At 48.1% G+C, this 14,632-nt stretch overlaps 6 protein-coding genes across 11 annotated transcripts; 4 read left to right on the forward strand and 2 right to left on the reverse strand.

The window, feature by feature from the left end:
* Window positions 1–26: 26 nt before the first annotated feature.
* Window positions 27–2,282, forward strand: LOC136194423 (protein disulfide-isomerase A4-like). The gene is made up of 6 exons (XM_065983541.1): window positions 27–290; window positions 337–424; window positions 476–593; window positions 650–788; window positions 844–1,049; window positions 1,096–2,282. The coding sequence occupies exons 1-6, from the start codon at window positions 34–36 to the stop codon at window positions 2,178–2,180; spliced, it is 1,893 nt and encodes a 630-aa protein (XP_065839613.1). The 5' UTR covers window positions 27–33; the 3' UTR covers window positions 2,181–2,282.
* LOC136194460 (lithostathine-like) lies at window positions 2,051–3,356 on the reverse strand. 2 transcript variants are annotated; one of them, XM_065983585.1, is made up of 3 exons: window positions 2,953–3,356; window positions 2,492–2,887; window positions 2,051–2,392 (listed from the first exon to the last, which is right to left on the reverse strand). In XM_065983585.1, exons 1-3 carry the CDS (start codon window positions 3,035–3,037, stop codon window positions 2,331–2,333), a joined length of 543 nt encoding a protein of 180 aa, XP_065839657.1. In that variant the 5' UTR covers window positions 3,038–3,356; the 3' UTR covers window positions 2,051–2,330. The 2 variants fall into 2 exon arrangements, with proteins under 2 accessions (XP_065839657.1, XP_065839656.1); XM_065983584.1 differs by having other exon boundaries at window positions 2,054–2,392; window positions 2,492–2,902.
* LOC136194421 (RNA-binding motif, single-stranded-interacting protein 1-like) lies at window positions 2,548–7,844 on the forward strand. Of its 5 annotated transcripts, none has more exons than XM_065983538.1 (18): window positions 2,548–2,688; window positions 3,573–3,718; window positions 3,853–4,155; window positions 4,233–4,292; window positions 4,895–5,050; window positions 5,101–5,315; window positions 5,371–5,521; window positions 5,587–5,679; window positions 5,746–5,843; window positions 5,902–6,029; window positions 6,084–6,112; window positions 6,165–6,196; window positions 6,251–6,338; window positions 6,398–6,457; window positions 6,664–6,780; window positions 6,831–7,034; window positions 7,088–7,335; window positions 7,402–7,844. In XM_065983538.1, exons 2-18 carry the CDS (start codon window positions 3,701–3,703, stop codon window positions 7,445–7,447), a joined length of 2,046 nt encoding a protein of 681 aa, XP_065839610.1. In that variant the 5' UTR covers window positions 2,548–2,688; window positions 3,573–3,700; the 3' UTR covers window positions 7,448–7,844. The 5 variants fall into 5 exon arrangements, with proteins under 5 accessions (XP_065839610.1, XP_065839607.1, XP_065839609.1 ...); XM_065983535.1 differs by lacking the exon at window positions 2,548–2,688 and adding an exon at window positions 3,262–3,372; XM_065983537.1 differs by lacking the exon at window positions 2,548–2,688 and adding an exon at window positions 3,355–3,372 and having other exon boundaries at window positions 3,457–3,718; window positions 5,104–5,315.
* Window positions 7,772–9,617, reverse strand: LOC136194432 (tRNA (uracil-5-)-methyltransferase homolog A-like). The gene is made up of 2 exons (XM_065983553.1): window positions 8,665–9,617; window positions 7,772–8,613 (listed from the first exon to the last, which is right to left on the reverse strand). The coding sequence occupies exons 1-2, from the start codon at window positions 9,556–9,558 to the stop codon at window positions 7,867–7,869; spliced, it is 1,641 nt and encodes a 546-aa protein (XP_065839625.1). The 5' UTR covers window positions 9,559–9,617; the 3' UTR covers window positions 7,772–7,866.
* A 23-nt stretch (window positions 9,618–9,640) lies between these two features.
* Window positions 9,641–10,841, forward strand: LOC136194448 (uncharacterized). Its single transcript, XM_065983570.1, has one exon. It carries the CDS (start codon window positions 9,680–9,682, stop codon window positions 10,754–10,756), a length of 1,077 nt encoding a protein of 358 aa, XP_065839642.1. The 5' UTR covers window positions 9,641–9,679; the 3' UTR covers window positions 10,757–10,841.
* A 5-nt stretch (window positions 10,842–10,846) lies between these two features.
* On the forward strand, window positions 10,847–14,495 carry LOC136194420 (ATP-dependent RNA helicase DDX42-like). Its single transcript, XM_065983533.1, has 22 exons — window positions 10,847–10,968; window positions 11,024–11,197; window positions 11,253–11,289; window positions 11,350–11,463; window positions 11,515–11,550; window positions 11,611–11,715; window positions 11,764–11,883; window positions 12,001–12,108; window positions 12,162–12,230; window positions 12,281–12,325; window positions 12,381–12,464; window positions 12,524–12,623; window positions 12,676–12,723; window positions 12,780–12,877; window positions 12,931–13,024; window positions 13,072–13,152; window positions 13,204–13,484; window positions 13,700–13,943; window positions 13,990–14,030; window positions 14,081–14,128; window positions 14,180–14,257; window positions 14,308–14,495. Exons 1-22 carry the CDS (start codon window positions 10,856–10,858, stop codon window positions 14,407–14,409), a joined length of 2,220 nt encoding a protein of 739 aa, XP_065839605.1. The 5' UTR covers window positions 10,847–10,855; the 3' UTR covers window positions 14,410–14,495.
* Window positions 14,496–14,632: the final 137 nt, after the last annotated feature.

A 14,632-nucleotide genomic window follows, 5' to 3' on the forward strand; every position in this document is an offset into this window, starting at 1 on the left:
TACACAATTTGAATCGCTATCCCGTATCCTCTAATGATGACGTGGACGCTCGCTCGTGTTCTCGCTCTTTCCCTTTTCGTTTTCGCTTCAATTTCGCTAGCATCGGCTGCAGAGGACGCCGATGCAGCTCCCGAAGACGTTGCAGAGCAACATCCCGCCGAAGAAACGTCGCAAGACGAAACAGAAGCGAGCGAGACAACGGAAAGCGACGTAATCGACCTAAAAGAAGCGAATTTCGACGAAACAATACAATCAAACGAAATAATACTAGTAGAATTTTACGCTCCATGGTAAAGAAACTCGACCCCACGTAGAAATAGATACATGTGTATTTAGGTGTGGACACTGCAAAGCTTTGGCACCAGCCTACGAAAAAGCAGCGACAATTCTTAAAGAAAACGATCCTCCCGTGGCTTTAGCTAAAGTAACTGCTCCATATATTCAAATAATTTTTTTATTGATTTTTGTTGCTAAGGTTGATGCCACTTTGGAACAGGACTTGGCTTCGAGATTCGGCGTTTCCGGGTATCCCACATTAAAGGTATTTAAAAACGGAGATCCTTTTGACTACGACGGACCACGTGACGAGGACGGTGAGAATCCACTTCCTCATTGGATGAGTACATCTTATTCTTTCTCTCTCTAATAGGCATCGTGAGTTATATGAAAGAGAGAGCGGATCCAAATTGGAAGCCGCCTCCCGAAGCCGTTATAACATTGGATACGGATACCTTCGCCGAACGGATTAATAACGAGGAAATAATTCTAGTTGAATTCTACGCGCCTTGGTAATGGAAGTCATTAGGAAAATTCCGCGTAGGGGAAATACATATGTATGCGTAGGTGTGGTCATTGCAAGCAATTGGCTCCTCAATATGAAAAGGCTGCTCAGCGTCTACAGAAGGAAGACCCGCCCATTCCTCTAGCCAAAGTGGACGCCACAAAGGAAGCGGATCTAGCGAAAGAGTATGACGTCACCGGATACCCAACCCTCATGATTTTCCGTAAAGGAACCAAGTACTCCTACGACGGACCGCGAGAAGAAAGAGGTAGAAAAATCAATAATAAATAAATAATTTAATCAATTTAATAAAGGTATTGTGGATTATATGAAAAGGCAATCGGGACCAGCCAGCAAAGAGCTACGTTTTCCCAAGGAAGTCACTAGCTACATTAACCAAGGTGTAGCCGTTGTCTTGGGAGCCTTCGACATGTCCTCGACATCTCGCTTCTATGATATCTACGTCGAAGCTTCCAACAGACTTCGCGACGAATTTCCTCTCGCGCACACATTCATCCCGGAAGCGTACGCCAAATACGGTCACGGAATCGTCGTGATTCAACCGGAAAAATTCCAATCGAAATACGAGCCGAAATTCCGTTTTCTGGGCGGCTACGAGTCAGCAGACGACGTCGTGGAATTCGTCGAAAAGCACGCGCTTCCTCTCGTCGGCGAATTCACGTCGCAAACGCGTAAATACTACGATAAATCCAAGCCGACTCTCGTCGCCTTCTACACGGTCGACTGGAGTTTCGATCACAAAGCCGACACCCAATTCTGGCGAAGCAAAATTCTCAACGTCGCCAACGACTATCCGGACATAAAATTCGCCATTGCGAACGACGAGGAATTCGAAAGCGAATTAAAATTATTTCAATTGGACGATTTCGGCGGCGACGTCGCCGTGGGAATCTACGGCAAGGAGACGAATCGCTATAAGATGACGGAGGAGGATTTCGATGAGGACGCTCTTCGCGATTTCGTCGACGCGTTCAAAGGCGGCGAATTGACGGCGATTGTGCGATCGCAACCCGCGCCAAAACACAATACGGGACCGGTGACGGTCGTCGTGGGTAAAACGTTTCAGAAAATCGTTATGGATAAGAGGAAGGATGTTCTGATTGAGTTCTATGCGCCCTGGTGCGGTCATTGCAAGCAGCTTGAGCCCAAGTATAAGCAACTGGCGAAACGCTATAAGGAGAATAAGGACGTCGTCATTGCGAAGTTGGATGCGACGGCGAACGATTTTCCGTCTCAGTTCAAGGTCGAGGGTTTTCCGACGATATTTTTTGTGCCGCGAGGCGACTCGCAGGAGCCGGTTAAGTACGAAGGTGGGCGTGAGGTCGACGATTTTGTCAAGTTTTTGGATAGGAAAGTGAAGGGGAAGGAGGAGCTTTGACGGGCGTGGACTCTTGTAGAAGGTCTCTTTTGACTGTTTTTTCTTTGTTTTCTGCTGGTGCGTATGTGTTTATGTCTCAAATCTATTGTTTTCTCTCTCTTTCTTGCACAGTCTACTTATCAAGTATCTCTTCGTTTTTTTATTATTAGACTACAGGAAGCTTGATTCGTCGTTTGCGGCATCTACGCTGAGAGCGCATGACCCCGGGCACGCTGTGGGAAAAGATGAATTAATAATCCGAAAATCTATATAATTCGACCACGTGGCGAGCCTAGCGCGCGTTCGCCTTCCCATTTCAAAAATTCACTTGCCTTTCGTTTTGCATACGAACGGGATTTCGGTTAGGCCGCAGCCGGAAAGGGCCATCGACCAGCCGCGATCGCTTCTCGCTTCGACGCAGTCGCGCGAATTGCGATTTTGAGGCTCGTTCTCGGCCCACGCGTCGAAAAGAACGACGGAGCCGTCGGTCCAGACGAAACGGCCTTCGCGCGTCAAATTTTCCAAATCGGTAAGCCCAATCCAAAACGATTCGTTCGCATCGACGATACTATTGACGAACGCGAGCTCGTCGTGGGCGTGGACGCTCACGAGCTTGCCCCCGTTGAAATTCTCGCACATTCGATCGGCTAATGCAAATTGGCGCTTCCACCTGCGCGAGAAGTAGCGATAGCAGTGCGCGTTATGCAAGCGAAACCCTGACGGGCACTCTAGAACAATATGACCTGTACGAAAGCTAATATTTGTCAGTGCGAGGAATGGGGATCCGATTTACCATATGCATGATCGTTCTCTAATGGAATTCCCGATATGCGCACGAAAATCGAGTAGAATAGGGATAACGCGGCGAGCGCGTCCATTTTCTGCACCGTCTTCTCCCCGGATACAAAACGCTGTGGTTATGGCAACCGATATCGTCTCGTGTGTTCACGTGATCGACTTTCGTGCGAACTTTCGCGACGCGCGGCGAGCTACACTAGACGCATTGGACGTTTTCACGCAGACAATAAATCGATCCAAATCGAATGTCGGCGGATAAGCCTACAATTGATCTAATAGCATCCGGGAAACGGCGTCGGCATGTGCACAATCACAATCCGTGACTGAATTGCAATTCAGCTGAGAGCGGCAAAGTCGCCCGGCGCGCCACTCGAAAAAACCCGACTTCTCTCACACCTCGACACTTTTCACACCGGTAACACTTCACCTCGAACGCCGCCGCCCGCGCGCGCGCACTCGCGTCCCTCATCCCCCAAATCGACATAAACTCTATATATAGTGCAAAGGGGCGGGCGACGAGAGACGCTCCAACCGTACAGTAGCCTCGATAGCAGCCCCAGTCCGAAAGCGAGCCCAGCCGGCGCAGGGGATCGACGTGTCATTGGCTCTTTGCAGATCTCACGTGTGATTTGTTTACATCGGTGGGATGGTGTAAGGGTCGAAAAGGGAGAAGGAGAGGAAAAAGAAGGAAGCACGAGCGAGAGACACACGTACGATCCCCGTCGCACGAACGTCCGGCACTCATGCAAGAGAACGATACGGTAAGGATCGACGCTCAACGCCCCGTATTTTCGAACAGTCGAACGCGCAGTTTGAGAGGCCCCGATTAGATTAGCTAATCGTCGGTTGTTGGCTTGTACCCGCAACCGAAAAAAAACCCCTCGCGCGCTTCTAGGCCCAACGCGACGCGACGGAACCTCCGCCCACGTCGTCGTCGACGTCGTCGCGAACCGAATCGGACGAGAACGCGCTCGCGAGCGCCGTCGACGCGGCGAACGTGGACGAAACGAACGCTAGCGTTGTCGCCGCCGTCGAGACGCCCCTCGTCAACGGCGAAACTAAGCCCAACGTCGACGGCGGCGGCGGCGGCGGCGCTGGCCCGACGAGCGGTCATCCGTACGACAACGCGTCGCCCGAAGGAGCGACGACAGTTCTTCACGGCAGCGGCGACGATGATGAGAGAAACGAGAAACGCGGGGTAAGACTTCGCCCTCTATTACTACTTCTACTGTGTGTTTATGCGCGGCGCCCTCCTTTTTTTTCGTATTTTTTTAGGGAATCGCGAGAACGAAGCCGCCGACCAACAAGTTGCGATTTACGAACGCGTCGAGGCAGGTAGGCTCCGACTCCGAGCCGGCTTTCTGACTGGCGTTTTCGAATCCAAATCCGGGGGCCCCGCTTATTCATTCACGAACGCTCGCTCGCTCGTTTTTTTTCTCTCACGGGGGACGCCTTCCCCCTCACCCCTCCATTCGCGATTGACAACGATCGTCGCCAATTTGTCTTCGTCGCGGCGCTAATTGCGATAAAAAATCGACGCTAGGGCGCTCGCGATCGTGCGTTCGTTTCGGCCTAAAAAACCGGGTTTCGTGTGAAGCGACGCTCCGCGGGCGGGGCTTAGAATTCTAAACGAGCGTTCCTCGGCGTGCTAGATCGATAATCGAATTTGCATCGTAAACCGCAAATCTCCTTCGAAAAAAAGCGTCCGAACGATCGACTATCGCGAGATCGCGCTTTACGATTTTTTTCTCGACCCCAAGCCGGCATTTTGTGGGCGTCGCCTTCGACGCCGAACCCATTCCCGATCGCTCATTGGTCGATTTCTTAATTGATTTAACGCGCGCTAACGTTTTATCTTCACTTCCTTGTGCTCCGTGTGTGTGGTCAAAATCACACCCCTCGCGTGATCCGTCGTGATTTCTCCCTCCCCGCCCCAGGTGAAGGGACTCGGACTCTATCCAGGCCGTCCTGCCGGTCCTATAAACGTTGCCTGGCAACAGCAGCAACAGCAGCAACAGCAGCATCAGCAACAGCACAACTGGCAACAGTACATGCAAAATCAGCAAAGAATTGGCTACATGACTCAATACCCGGTAGAATGCATCCGCATTTTCATACGTATTGTTTTGATTTCTTATCATAGCAGTACGCAGCGAGTGCAAGTCCCTATATGTGGAGAGGCATCGCTCAGCCGCCCGCCGGCGGTGCCGTCTCGTCCATGTATCCCGTCATGCGACCGTCGATGCAGCATCACACGACGGCTCATCAACAGCCAGAGCAGCTCAGCACAACGAATATCTATATTCGTGCTCTGAGTCCCACGACGACCGATCACGATTTGCAACAGATGTGCCAGGAGTGAGTCATCTTTTATTGATGATATTATGCGTCTTTGACTGGGTGCGTCTTTCAGGTTCGGCGATATTTCGTCGGTGAAAGCGATCATCAACAAGAGCACGGGCGACTGCAAGGGATACGGGTTTGTCGACTTTGCGTCGGCCGATGACGCTCGCAAGGCGTTGGAGCAGCTGAAAACGCGCAAAGTCCAGGCTCAGTTTGCCAAGGTAAGAAACAGGTCCATGGACACATATCATCAATGTCACGCGCGTTCTTTTTCTCCGCCTTTTAGCTTACCCCTAATGATCCTAGATGGAAGCGTCTACAGGAGACGGATCCAACTAACTTATACATACAGAATTTGCCTAAATATTTAGATGAGAAAGTGCGTCATGCCTAATTTAGCTATAGATATTGCCTTATTCATTCCTCTTTGCTTCCTCTCCCCCAGGGGTTAGAGTCAATGCTAGCTCCGTTTGGTAAAGTAGTGTCTACTCGAATATTAAAGGAGCAGGGTAGCTCGTTTAGCAAAGGAGTTGGGTTTGCTAGGTGAGGAAGACGTGAGAACGGGGAGGCATGTGCATAGACGTCTCTGTTTATTTCACAGGATGAGTGCTCAGTCTGAATGCGAAGCCATAATAAGCAAGTTCAACGGAATTCCCATCACAGGTTCAGACCAACCTCTCGTTTGCAAATTTGCTGACGCGGCTTCGGCAAGGAGAAGATACCATCCAGGCAAGAACGTCGAGACCTATTAGCACACTTAATTAACGGAGCTTTGCTTGGCAGATCAACGCAGGCTAAGCGGAGACGGAGAGGTAACAAAGACAATAGAATTTCTTGATGACTTCCCCCTACTTTTCTCATTAGCTGGGTACCCAAGATCCTATCATCTCTAATAGGTATAGAAGTTTCCTTGGGCTTTTTTTCCCTAGTGATTCCGTTTTGTTTTTTAGAATGGCTGGTGGTGGTGGTCAAGGCCGGCCCCTTCAGACTCCTCTAATGTCATATAATGTGCCTGGAATACCTCAGGGAGCTTATCAGGTCAGAAGAATCCCTTCTGAGTTTATTCACTCTATTAGTGTACCCGTGTGGCCAAGCAGATGGCTTCAGGTCAAGCCAGTTGGATTCAATCTCCTCAGGGATATACAACGATTCCCACAGTGAGAACTTCGGAGGGGGACCACCTTCGAATAACAACGAGACCTAAACGATTTTGAATAGCCTATTGACGCTAGAGACTTTAACCTATTGACCCGTCTACGTGTTGTACTGTTGAATTAAATGCTCTCTTGCGTATACCACCTCCTTATGGTGGCTAGTTCCCACTAAAGAGTCGTCGTATAATCGTGTCTTTTTTCCCTCGCAGTCAAATGTGACGGTTCCGAGTCCTGGTCAGGAGTCGCTGACCGGATCTTACCCCGCCACCGCTGCAATGGTTCCGCAACTGACCGCTCAGATGCAGCACTTGCAGCTGTCTCAAACGGTGCTCCCCTACACCAATAGTAATAATAGTCTCATAATCGCTATGTTTAGCAGCTGGGTCAACAAGTTCAACAGCATCAAGCCCAGCCTATCTACATGACGGTGGCCAATCCCCAACATGCCGGCGCTTCCTACGCGCACCACCAGCACGCCGCCGCCATTCAGCACCAGCACCAGCAGCCACAACACCAGCACGCTCACTGGCCAGTCGCACCCGCTCAAACCCACAGCCTCATCATGCAGCAACAAACAGAGGTAAGAAAAACATCTATATGATCATAATAATAATAATTATTATTGGGGCTTAGGATGGTGGCATTGGGTTGATTCATTCTGGGACTTCGGGCCAGGAGGCCTCTCCTCAACACAGCAGTGCCGGCGCCAGCGGCGCGCCGACGAGCGAACAACATCACCTATCCCATCCAATCATGCAGCAGTCGAACATCTCGCCAACTGACGGTCAGGCAACGGCAAGCGTATCGCAGATGTTCGTTGAAGACGCGAGCATGGGACATCATCATCCTATGCCCGTACAACAGTATCCGTACAGCGCTAGGTAAGAAATGTAGATAAGGGGGGGACCGGACCCTTCTTCTGATAATACCCCCCTCTCCCTTGTTAGTGGTCAAGTACCACTTCCTCAACACACTGCATGGCCGGCGACTTAGAAAAGAAAGAAAAAGAGTATCCATATGGGAATTATTTTGGGATTATAATACAGAGAAAAGCAGGGATACAAGAGATTTAACGTAGGAAAAAAAATCGTTAATTTTGGATGTTCTATGTGGCGTGAAATTTTTTAATGATCATGACTGTGATTCGTTTTCTCCCCCCTGATACCCATCCCCCACCTTTGCGTTTTCTTTGCTCCCTTTTTTTTTTCTTCCCTCCCGCCTGTTCTTGCCCCCCTCTGCTTGCGTTTCTGTACTGTAGTTATGTACGTGAGAGTTGTGGTTTTAGTCTAGAAATTTTAGTTTTTCTACGTTCAGGTCTGAAATTTTAGCGTCTATTTTTCTGTTTAAAGACCCGCAGTAGATCTACTAACAAGGTGACGTGAGCGTACAACCATCGTCTCTGCTTATATAAGTCAACGCCGCTCGAAGAGCAGAACCAACTCGCAGTGTCGCGTCATGGGAAACAGATCGACGGGCGTCGCTTTGACGAGACGAAACGGCCGTCCCTTCAGACGTCCCGACTCAGGTCGACAGAGATCCAGAAAATTCTTATACGCGGCGTTTGGATTGCACGACACGTAGACGATCCGATTCAGCTCCTTGCACTTACGCATCGCCTGGACAACGCGCCCGTGCAGACCTGCACGCGGCGGATCAACGACGCCGACGACGCGCCCACCACCGCCGCCGCCGATTCTCGGGAGAAGCTCCGGTAGGACGTCCTCCGCTTTTCCCGTCACGAACTCGACGTTTTGAATATCGTTCACGTCGGCGTTTGCGCGAGCGTCGTCGATTGCGTTGGCTATCATTTCGATGCCGGTGACGCGTGCCACGTTCTTGGCTAGCGTTAGACCGATTGTGCCCGTGCCGCAGCATATGTCGAGGAGGTGAGTATCTGGCGTTGGGTCGCAGTAGTCGCTGATGACGCGGTAGAGGACTTCGGCGGCGGGGGTATTGATTTGGAAAAACGCTTCTGGTGATATTCGGAATTTCAGGCCAAGGAGAGTCTCGTGGATAATCGGCTCTCCGTGGATGAGCTGGTAGGGCTGACTGGCCGTGTTGCCCATGGAAACGGATTTGTCTAGTTGAACCAGAACCGACGTGGCGATCGTACCAGCAAAGAAAGCTTTGAGTTTAGCCACTTCTTCATCCACATCACCCTAGAGAATAAGTAGAGGTATATGTCATAGTACTATTCCTATTAAGCGTACCTGGCTTAGATCTTGAGGATGAAAGTAAGCGATCATCATCACGTCCTTCGTCATCGTTGTTCTCACTGTAAGCATCCTCCAGTGCCCCGAATGGGTCACCGGATCAAAAGGGCCCAGTTTCGACTGTCTCACGTAGCCTTGGAAGCGTTCAGCCGCTTCCACGGCGAGCGGCGGCACGTGGTAGCATCCGCGCGGCGTCACGACGCGAAGGTCTCCGTCACGATAGCTCCCAAGTCGAAAGCCCACCGTAGTCAGACCGTCCTGCCCCGTTCCCAAGCTGAACTCACATTTATTTCTATAGTGAGTTCGGATGGGTGACTCGCGGGCCTTTTCCAAAACGCAGGGCAGTCCGTCTTCGTTTAGCTCCCAGTTGAGTTTTTTTATGTCTAGCTCTGAGACCAATTTCTTTAGGACGTCTGCGTGGGCGTCCCACTTGAGTTCCAGTTGCTCTTCGTAGCTCGTTTGCCACAGAGGAGTGACGTGGTCATTGAGAACTTTTTCTATGTCTACATCTTCGTCGTCGATTTTGATTCTTTTTGCGTCGCTGTCCCGTTTATCTCGTATTGGATCTTTTGATGCCGTAGCTGCCTTGGTTGTAAGTTCGTGCTTTTTCCATACGAAACCGTTGATTTTTGTCATTGCTTTCTGTTTTTCCTCCTCTGATCGAAACGTGGCATAAGCGACGTTCTGTTTTAGCTGAGCTTTGACTTTGACCGGGTTCAGCTCGAGCCTTTTCCCGAGAAGTTTACGAATTTGGCCATGTCCGATGTAGCTGGGTAGGTTGCAGATCTTGATTTTGAAAATTTCTGACGTGAAACTTTGCTCTCGGTTGTCTGATGCAGCTTCTGATTCGTCTGCAGCGCTTATGTCCATAGTAGAACTGGAGCAGTACATTCGACGTACACAATAAACCAAAAAGTTACGACTAAGTCTACAAACAGACGAGAAAGGAATCATCAATCTAGCGTGCGCTAAAGTTCTGAACTCCACGAAGAAACGGTTTATTTGGTCTACAATGAGCAGTTCTGAGAGCGATCGTCACCGTTTGTGGCTGTATCTTCTTCTGGGTTTTCTTGTTTTGTGCCAAATTAGCTCCTTTTGGCTCATCTTTCGATTGCAATTGCAGTTGGAAAAATGTGATAAGAGTGAAGCCGATATCGATTATGCTACGACGGGTGATGACATTGCAGCGTCAAAGTTACGCAGGCAGGTGACGACGAGTGATGACATTGCAGCAGCAAAGTTATACAGGCCGGTAAAGTCGAAATCAAGAGAACGTCGTCATCAAAGTAGTGCTCAGGAGAGCTTGTCTAAAGTGATGATGGATTTGTTGAAAGAGCTGTGTGCACCCAATGAGAAATTTTGCATTGCTGGGCCAAAAGGAGAACGAGGAGTCACTGGACGACGAGGACTAAAGGGAAACAATGGAGATCCGGGTCTACTTGGAGAAAAAGGTGCGTCTGGAAAACATGGGCCTAAAGGAGAGCCAGGTCTACCTGGAAAACATGGACCTAAAGGAGATCTAGGTCTACCTGGAAAACATGGACCTGAAGGGGATCCAGGTAGAAAAGGTGAAAGAGGAATTATTGGGCCCAGTGGTAGACAGGGAGTAAGAGGGGAGAAGGGACTTTCGGGAGAAAGAGGAGAGCAAGGAATAAAAGGGCAAAAGGGCGACACAGGACAGAAGGGAGACGTGTACAGACCTGCACTGCCAAGTTTGTGCTCAGCTGGAAACTACAAGATATTGTCTGATCAGTGGAGAAAAACTTCGTCGTTTTTGAAAGGGGGAACCGCCTACTGTGATAACAATTTGGCTGAAAGTTGGTATCGTTTTGCGGATAGTATAGGAGGCTACATGCCTGAAACATGTTCACCAATTAACAGCTGTGGCACACATGCGACAGGATGGGTTAGAGGAAGTCACCCTGCACTTGTGGGAGGAGAAGTTAATAGAACAGTATGCTTTCATTGGAACAATGACTGCTGCAATTGGTCAACTTCTACTGCAATTTTGAACTGTGGATCATTCTTTCTCTACCATTTGAAAGGAACGCCTAGTTGTAATTATGCCTACTGCGCAGATTCTGGGTAAGTTTCTGTTACAACTGTTATTGCTCACATGTCGTTTATTGACGAAAGTAAGCTTCATGACTCAATAAAAATATCAGACACGTGACGATAAAGCACAAAGATGTCGGGCTTCCGTTTTTCGATCGGCGCAGGTCGAAAACGGCCGCCAGAAGACGACGGAAATGCAGCGGAGCAACTGTTTCTTCAGCGAAAACGCATGGGAAACACAGACTCGTAAGTTTCGCAGAAAAAGCGAAGCAAAACCGATGGCGACATCGAATTCTCGCAGCTACTTCGATCGAGACGACGACGAAGACGAAGAAACGTCCGTTTACGCACCGGAAAGCGTCGCCGAAGAGACGAAAAGCGACGAAGAGGAAGAGGACGATCCGTTAGACGCATTCATGGCCCAAATGGCGAAAAGCGAGAAAAAGAAAGAGGAGAAGAGAAAAGAGCAACCAAAGTAAGAACAGCCATAATAATAACGTAATCATTGAAGACATTTTCGCTATTCCAAGAATAAGGAGAGCCGATTTCGAAGACGAAGACGATCAAGTAGGCATAGACCACACAAAAGATGAAGATACAGTCAGTATTGGGGTCCGTACTCCATAGGAGTCCTATTTCAAGTACGTGGAAAGTGTGATGGTTCCCTATGACGACGATGACGAGCACGAGGACTGTGTTGAGTATGACGTCGACGGAAATCCAATCTACAAGAAGCCCAAAGTACGAAACAATTAAAAACGTAGAGAAATCGGTTTTATAGTCTATGATTAGATAATTGAACCTCTTCCACCTGTGGATCACACTTCCGTAAGAGATTTAATTAACTAATAGAATTTCTGATGATATAATTGTCTTTCGATTTCTCAGATTGATTATTCTCCTTTTGAGAAAGTCTTCTATGAAGAACACAAAGAAATCAAAGCGTTGTCTTGGGACCAAGTCTTCCAGCTGAGGAAGAAGCTTGGGATCAAGGCAAGGAAACCAACAATAGTATAAAATCCGCGCTAGAGTCATTTCTAGGTGGGTGGAGCGTCAGTTCCTAAGCCTTGCATCAGTTTCGCTCACTTTGGATTCGACGAAAACCTGATGAAGTCAATCCGAAAATCAGAATTCTCTCAACCGACATCTATCCAATCCCAAGTCAGTAAAAATTACAAAGGACTGGCCACTCTTCTCTCTTGTAATAAATTACAGTAAAATTACAAGGGACTGGCCAACTCTTCTCTCTTGTAATAAAGTTGCTTGTTGAATTTTCAGGCGATTCCAGCTGGATTGAGCGGACGTGACATCATCGGCATTGCGAAGACGGGATCAGGGAAGACGGTAGCATATCTGTGGCCAATGCTTGTTCACATCATGGATCAAGTAATACTTGGGAGATGAATAAAAAAATTTTTTGATTTACTTTTTGTTTTTAGCCAGAACTACAGGAAGGAGACGGTCCTATTGGATTGATCTGCGCGCCAACGCGAGAGCTTTGCCAACAGGTAGCACCCCAGTCCTAAAGAACCAAAGAATACAGTAGCCTTGCTTATAGATTTACGTTGAATGCAGAAAGTATGGAAAAGCGTATGGCCTAAAGGTAAAAGATCTTTTGCAATAGAGTCATTGCTTTGCAGTATATGTCTAATTTTGAGGTGTGTGCTGTGTACGGAGGCGGGAGTAAGTGGGAACAAACGAAGGCTTTGAAAGAGTGGCCGGAAATCGTTGTAGCAACTCCAGTGAGCATCAAATTTTAAATACACTATATATATATATATATACCTAATCGTATTTCAAGGGTCGACTTATTGATCACGTCAAGGGAAAATCAACGTCACTGACTCGCGTGACGTATCTCGTTTTCGACGAAGCGGATCGAATGTTTGACATGGGATTTGGTGAGAATATTAGTATAGCAAATGAGGGCGACGCTATTGAAATTTTAATTAGAACCGCAAGTCCGCTCAATAGCCAATCACGTGCGACCAGAAAGACAAAGTCAGTACAAAAAATTGTCACACAACTAGTAGTATAAATATTATTTATTTTTATAGCGATGCTGTTCAGTGCGACCTTCAAGAAGAAAGTCGAGCGTTTGGCACGTGACGCTCTGACGGATCCAGTGCGAATCGTCATTGGAGACCTCGGAGAGGTACTGTAATTACTGAAAAATTGCGTTCTATTAGGGGATATTGTATTTATTAGGCGAATCAAGATATCACTCAACGTGTCCACGTGTTCTCCAAGCAGGAAGATAAGCAGTATTGGCTCCATCGAAATCTTGTTGAACTTACATCCGGTAAAATAGTAAATAGAATTAAATAATTAAATAATCAACTGATTAAGCTGGGAGCGTTCTAATATTCGTCACAAAGAAAGCCGATTCCGAAAACGTAGCGACAAATTTAAAAAGCAAAGATTTTGAAAGCAAGGAACCAATAAATAAATAAATCAATAATCAATAATTAAATAATCTAGTCGTTCTGCTTCACGGCGACATGGATCAGAATTCTCGCGACGAAGTGATAACGAAATTCAAAAAGAAACAAGTGACCGTCATGGTGGCGACGGACGTCGCCGCTCGCGGTCTCGACATACCGCACATCAAGACGGTCATCAACTACGACGTCGCGCGCGACATCACGACGCACACGCATCGGATCGGACGAACGGGACGCGCCGGCGAAAAGGGAACGGCATTCACGCTTCTCAATGCAACCAAAGACGTTCACTTCTCAGCGGATCTTGTGAGGAACATGGTGAGTGAGAGATAGAATTAACATAGGCAAGGGAGACGTCCCATCCTTCTGCAATAATTAATTAAGCGAGTCGGTTTAGTCGTTCTCTATTTTTTAACTCTAGAGCCCCCCCCTAGGGTCTTTGTTTCTCCTGTTCATTTTATTACCACCCCTAGTCGCTTTCCTTTTCTTCTGTATGTCCTAGAGAGTTCAACTGGGATCCTGATTTTTTATAGGAGCAAGCTAATCAGGCGGTTCCCGAAGCTTTATTGGAGTTAGCCGTTAAAGATCCGAAGTTTAAGAAGACGCGATTTAAACGAGGTGGAATTGGGTTTGGCGTCAAGAAAGAAGGAGGAGGTTCGACGGCATTGACATCAGCTGGAGGCTCGGCTGACTTGGCCTCACCTCCGCCTGGACCCCCGACGAGTAGAGGCCGCGGACGTGGACGCGGTTTCGGTGGAGCTGGATTGGGATATACCGGTATGCGGATAAATCGATTTTTTTAAATGCAATTAAACGTTTTTAGGAAAATCGTCTGGGATGGCAGCCTCAGTTGGATATCAACCTGTTCGCTTTTCTTCTCACGTTTATTTCTTTATGGAGAATTGTTTTTTTAGGAGGGCTCGTCTTCAGCTAGTACGAAGCCTTCAATAGGATTCAAATCGGTATTTTTATCATATAGGCAATTGTATTACGACTCGAAATTAAAATTGTAGGGCGGGATGCTGAGCACTGTTGCTGGTAAGCAATCTGCGGCTTCTGGACGTCTTTCATCGTTGAAAGCAGCCTATGGAGTATTAGAAATAATTCTAAATGATTTGGGTTTTATTTTACTCTGGTTTAGTCGACTTATGGTCGTTTTCAGAGGTCTACTGATGGAGATCAAACTATGAGTACAGGAGCGTCGTCCGATAAAGAAAAGAAGAGAAAAAGTCGCTGGACGTAGGACGCAGTAGATCTTCACTTTGTACGTAGAAGTTGTATCACTCTTTACTGAACGGTTAGCGTGCTTTCTTCGCGCGCTTGACGTAAGATCGACGCATGCGCCAACCTTCAAAATGGCGGAAAAAGTCGTCGAAGCCTCGTGGTGTGCGGAGCGACCTTTCCTTGTCGTTCCGTCGCTCGTTTCACGCGCGCACATATCGAAATCGTCTTTGGAAATGTCGACG

Source organism: Oscarella lobularis, chromosome 13 (assembly GCF_947507565.1).
Source record: "Oscarella lobularis chromosome 13, ooOscLobu1.1, whole genome shotgun sequence".
Classification (NCBI taxonomy): Eukaryota; Metazoa; Porifera; class Homoscleromorpha; order Homosclerophorida; family Oscarellidae; genus Oscarella; species Oscarella lobularis.

Bases quoted from the DNA above. Each gene is read 5' to 3' on its own strand.
- LOC136194423 (XM_065983541.1), top strand. From the start codon at position 34: ATGATGACGTGGACGCTCGCTCGTGTTCTCGCTCTTTCCCTTTTCGTT. The intron at 425-475 runs GTAACTGCTCCA...TTTGTTGCTAAG, and splicing joins CTCCCGTGGCTTTAGCTAAA to GTTGATGCCACTTTGGAACA. The intron at 594-649 runs GTGAGAATCCAC...TCTCTCTAATAG, and splicing joins CGGACCACGTGACGAGGACG to GCATCGTGAGTTATATGAAA.
- LOC136194460 (XM_065983584.1), bottom strand. From the start codon at position 3,037: ATGGACGCGCTCGCCGCGTTATCCCTATTCTACTCGATTTTCGTGCGC. The intron at 2,903-2,952 runs GTAAATCGGATC...GCTTTCGTACAG, and splicing joins AGAGAACGATCATGCATATG to GTCATATTGTTCTAGAGTGC. The intron at 2,393-2,491 runs GCAAGTGAATTT...CTTTTCCCACAG, and splicing joins GTTCGTATGCAAAACGAAAG to CGTGCCCGGGGTCATGCGCT.
- LOC136194421 (XM_065983538.1), top strand. The intron at 6,113-6,164 runs GTAACAAAGACA...TTTTCTCATTAG, and splicing joins GGCTAAGCGGAGACGGAGAG to CTGGGTACCCAAGATCCTAT. The intron at 6,458-6,663 runs GTGAGAACTTCG...TTTCCCTCGCAG, and splicing joins GATATACAACGATTCCCACA to TCAAATGTGACGGTTCCGAG.
- LOC136194432 (XM_065983553.1), bottom strand. From the start codon at position 9,558: ATGTACTGCTCCAGTTCTACTATGGACATAAGCGCTGCAGACGAATCA. The intron at 8,614-8,664 runs GTACGCTTAATA...CTTATTCTCTAG, and splicing joins ATCCTCAAGATCTAAGCCAG to GGTGATGTGGATGAAGAAGT.
- LOC136194448 (XM_065983570.1), top strand. From the start codon at position 9,680: ATGAGCAGTTCTGAGAGCGATCGTCACCGTTTGTGGCTGTATCTTCTT.
- LOC136194420 (XM_065983533.1), top strand. From the start codon at position 10,856: ATGTCGGGCTTCCGTTTTTCGATCGGCGCAGGTCGAAAACGGCCGCCA. The intron at 13,025-13,071 runs GTAAAATAGTAA...CAACTGATTAAG, and splicing joins TCTTGTTGAACTTACATCCG to CTGGGAGCGTTCTAATATTC. The intron at 14,258-14,307 runs GTATTAGAAATA...ACTCTGGTTTAG, and splicing joins CGTTGAAAGCAGCCTATGGA to TCGACTTATGGTCGTTTTCA.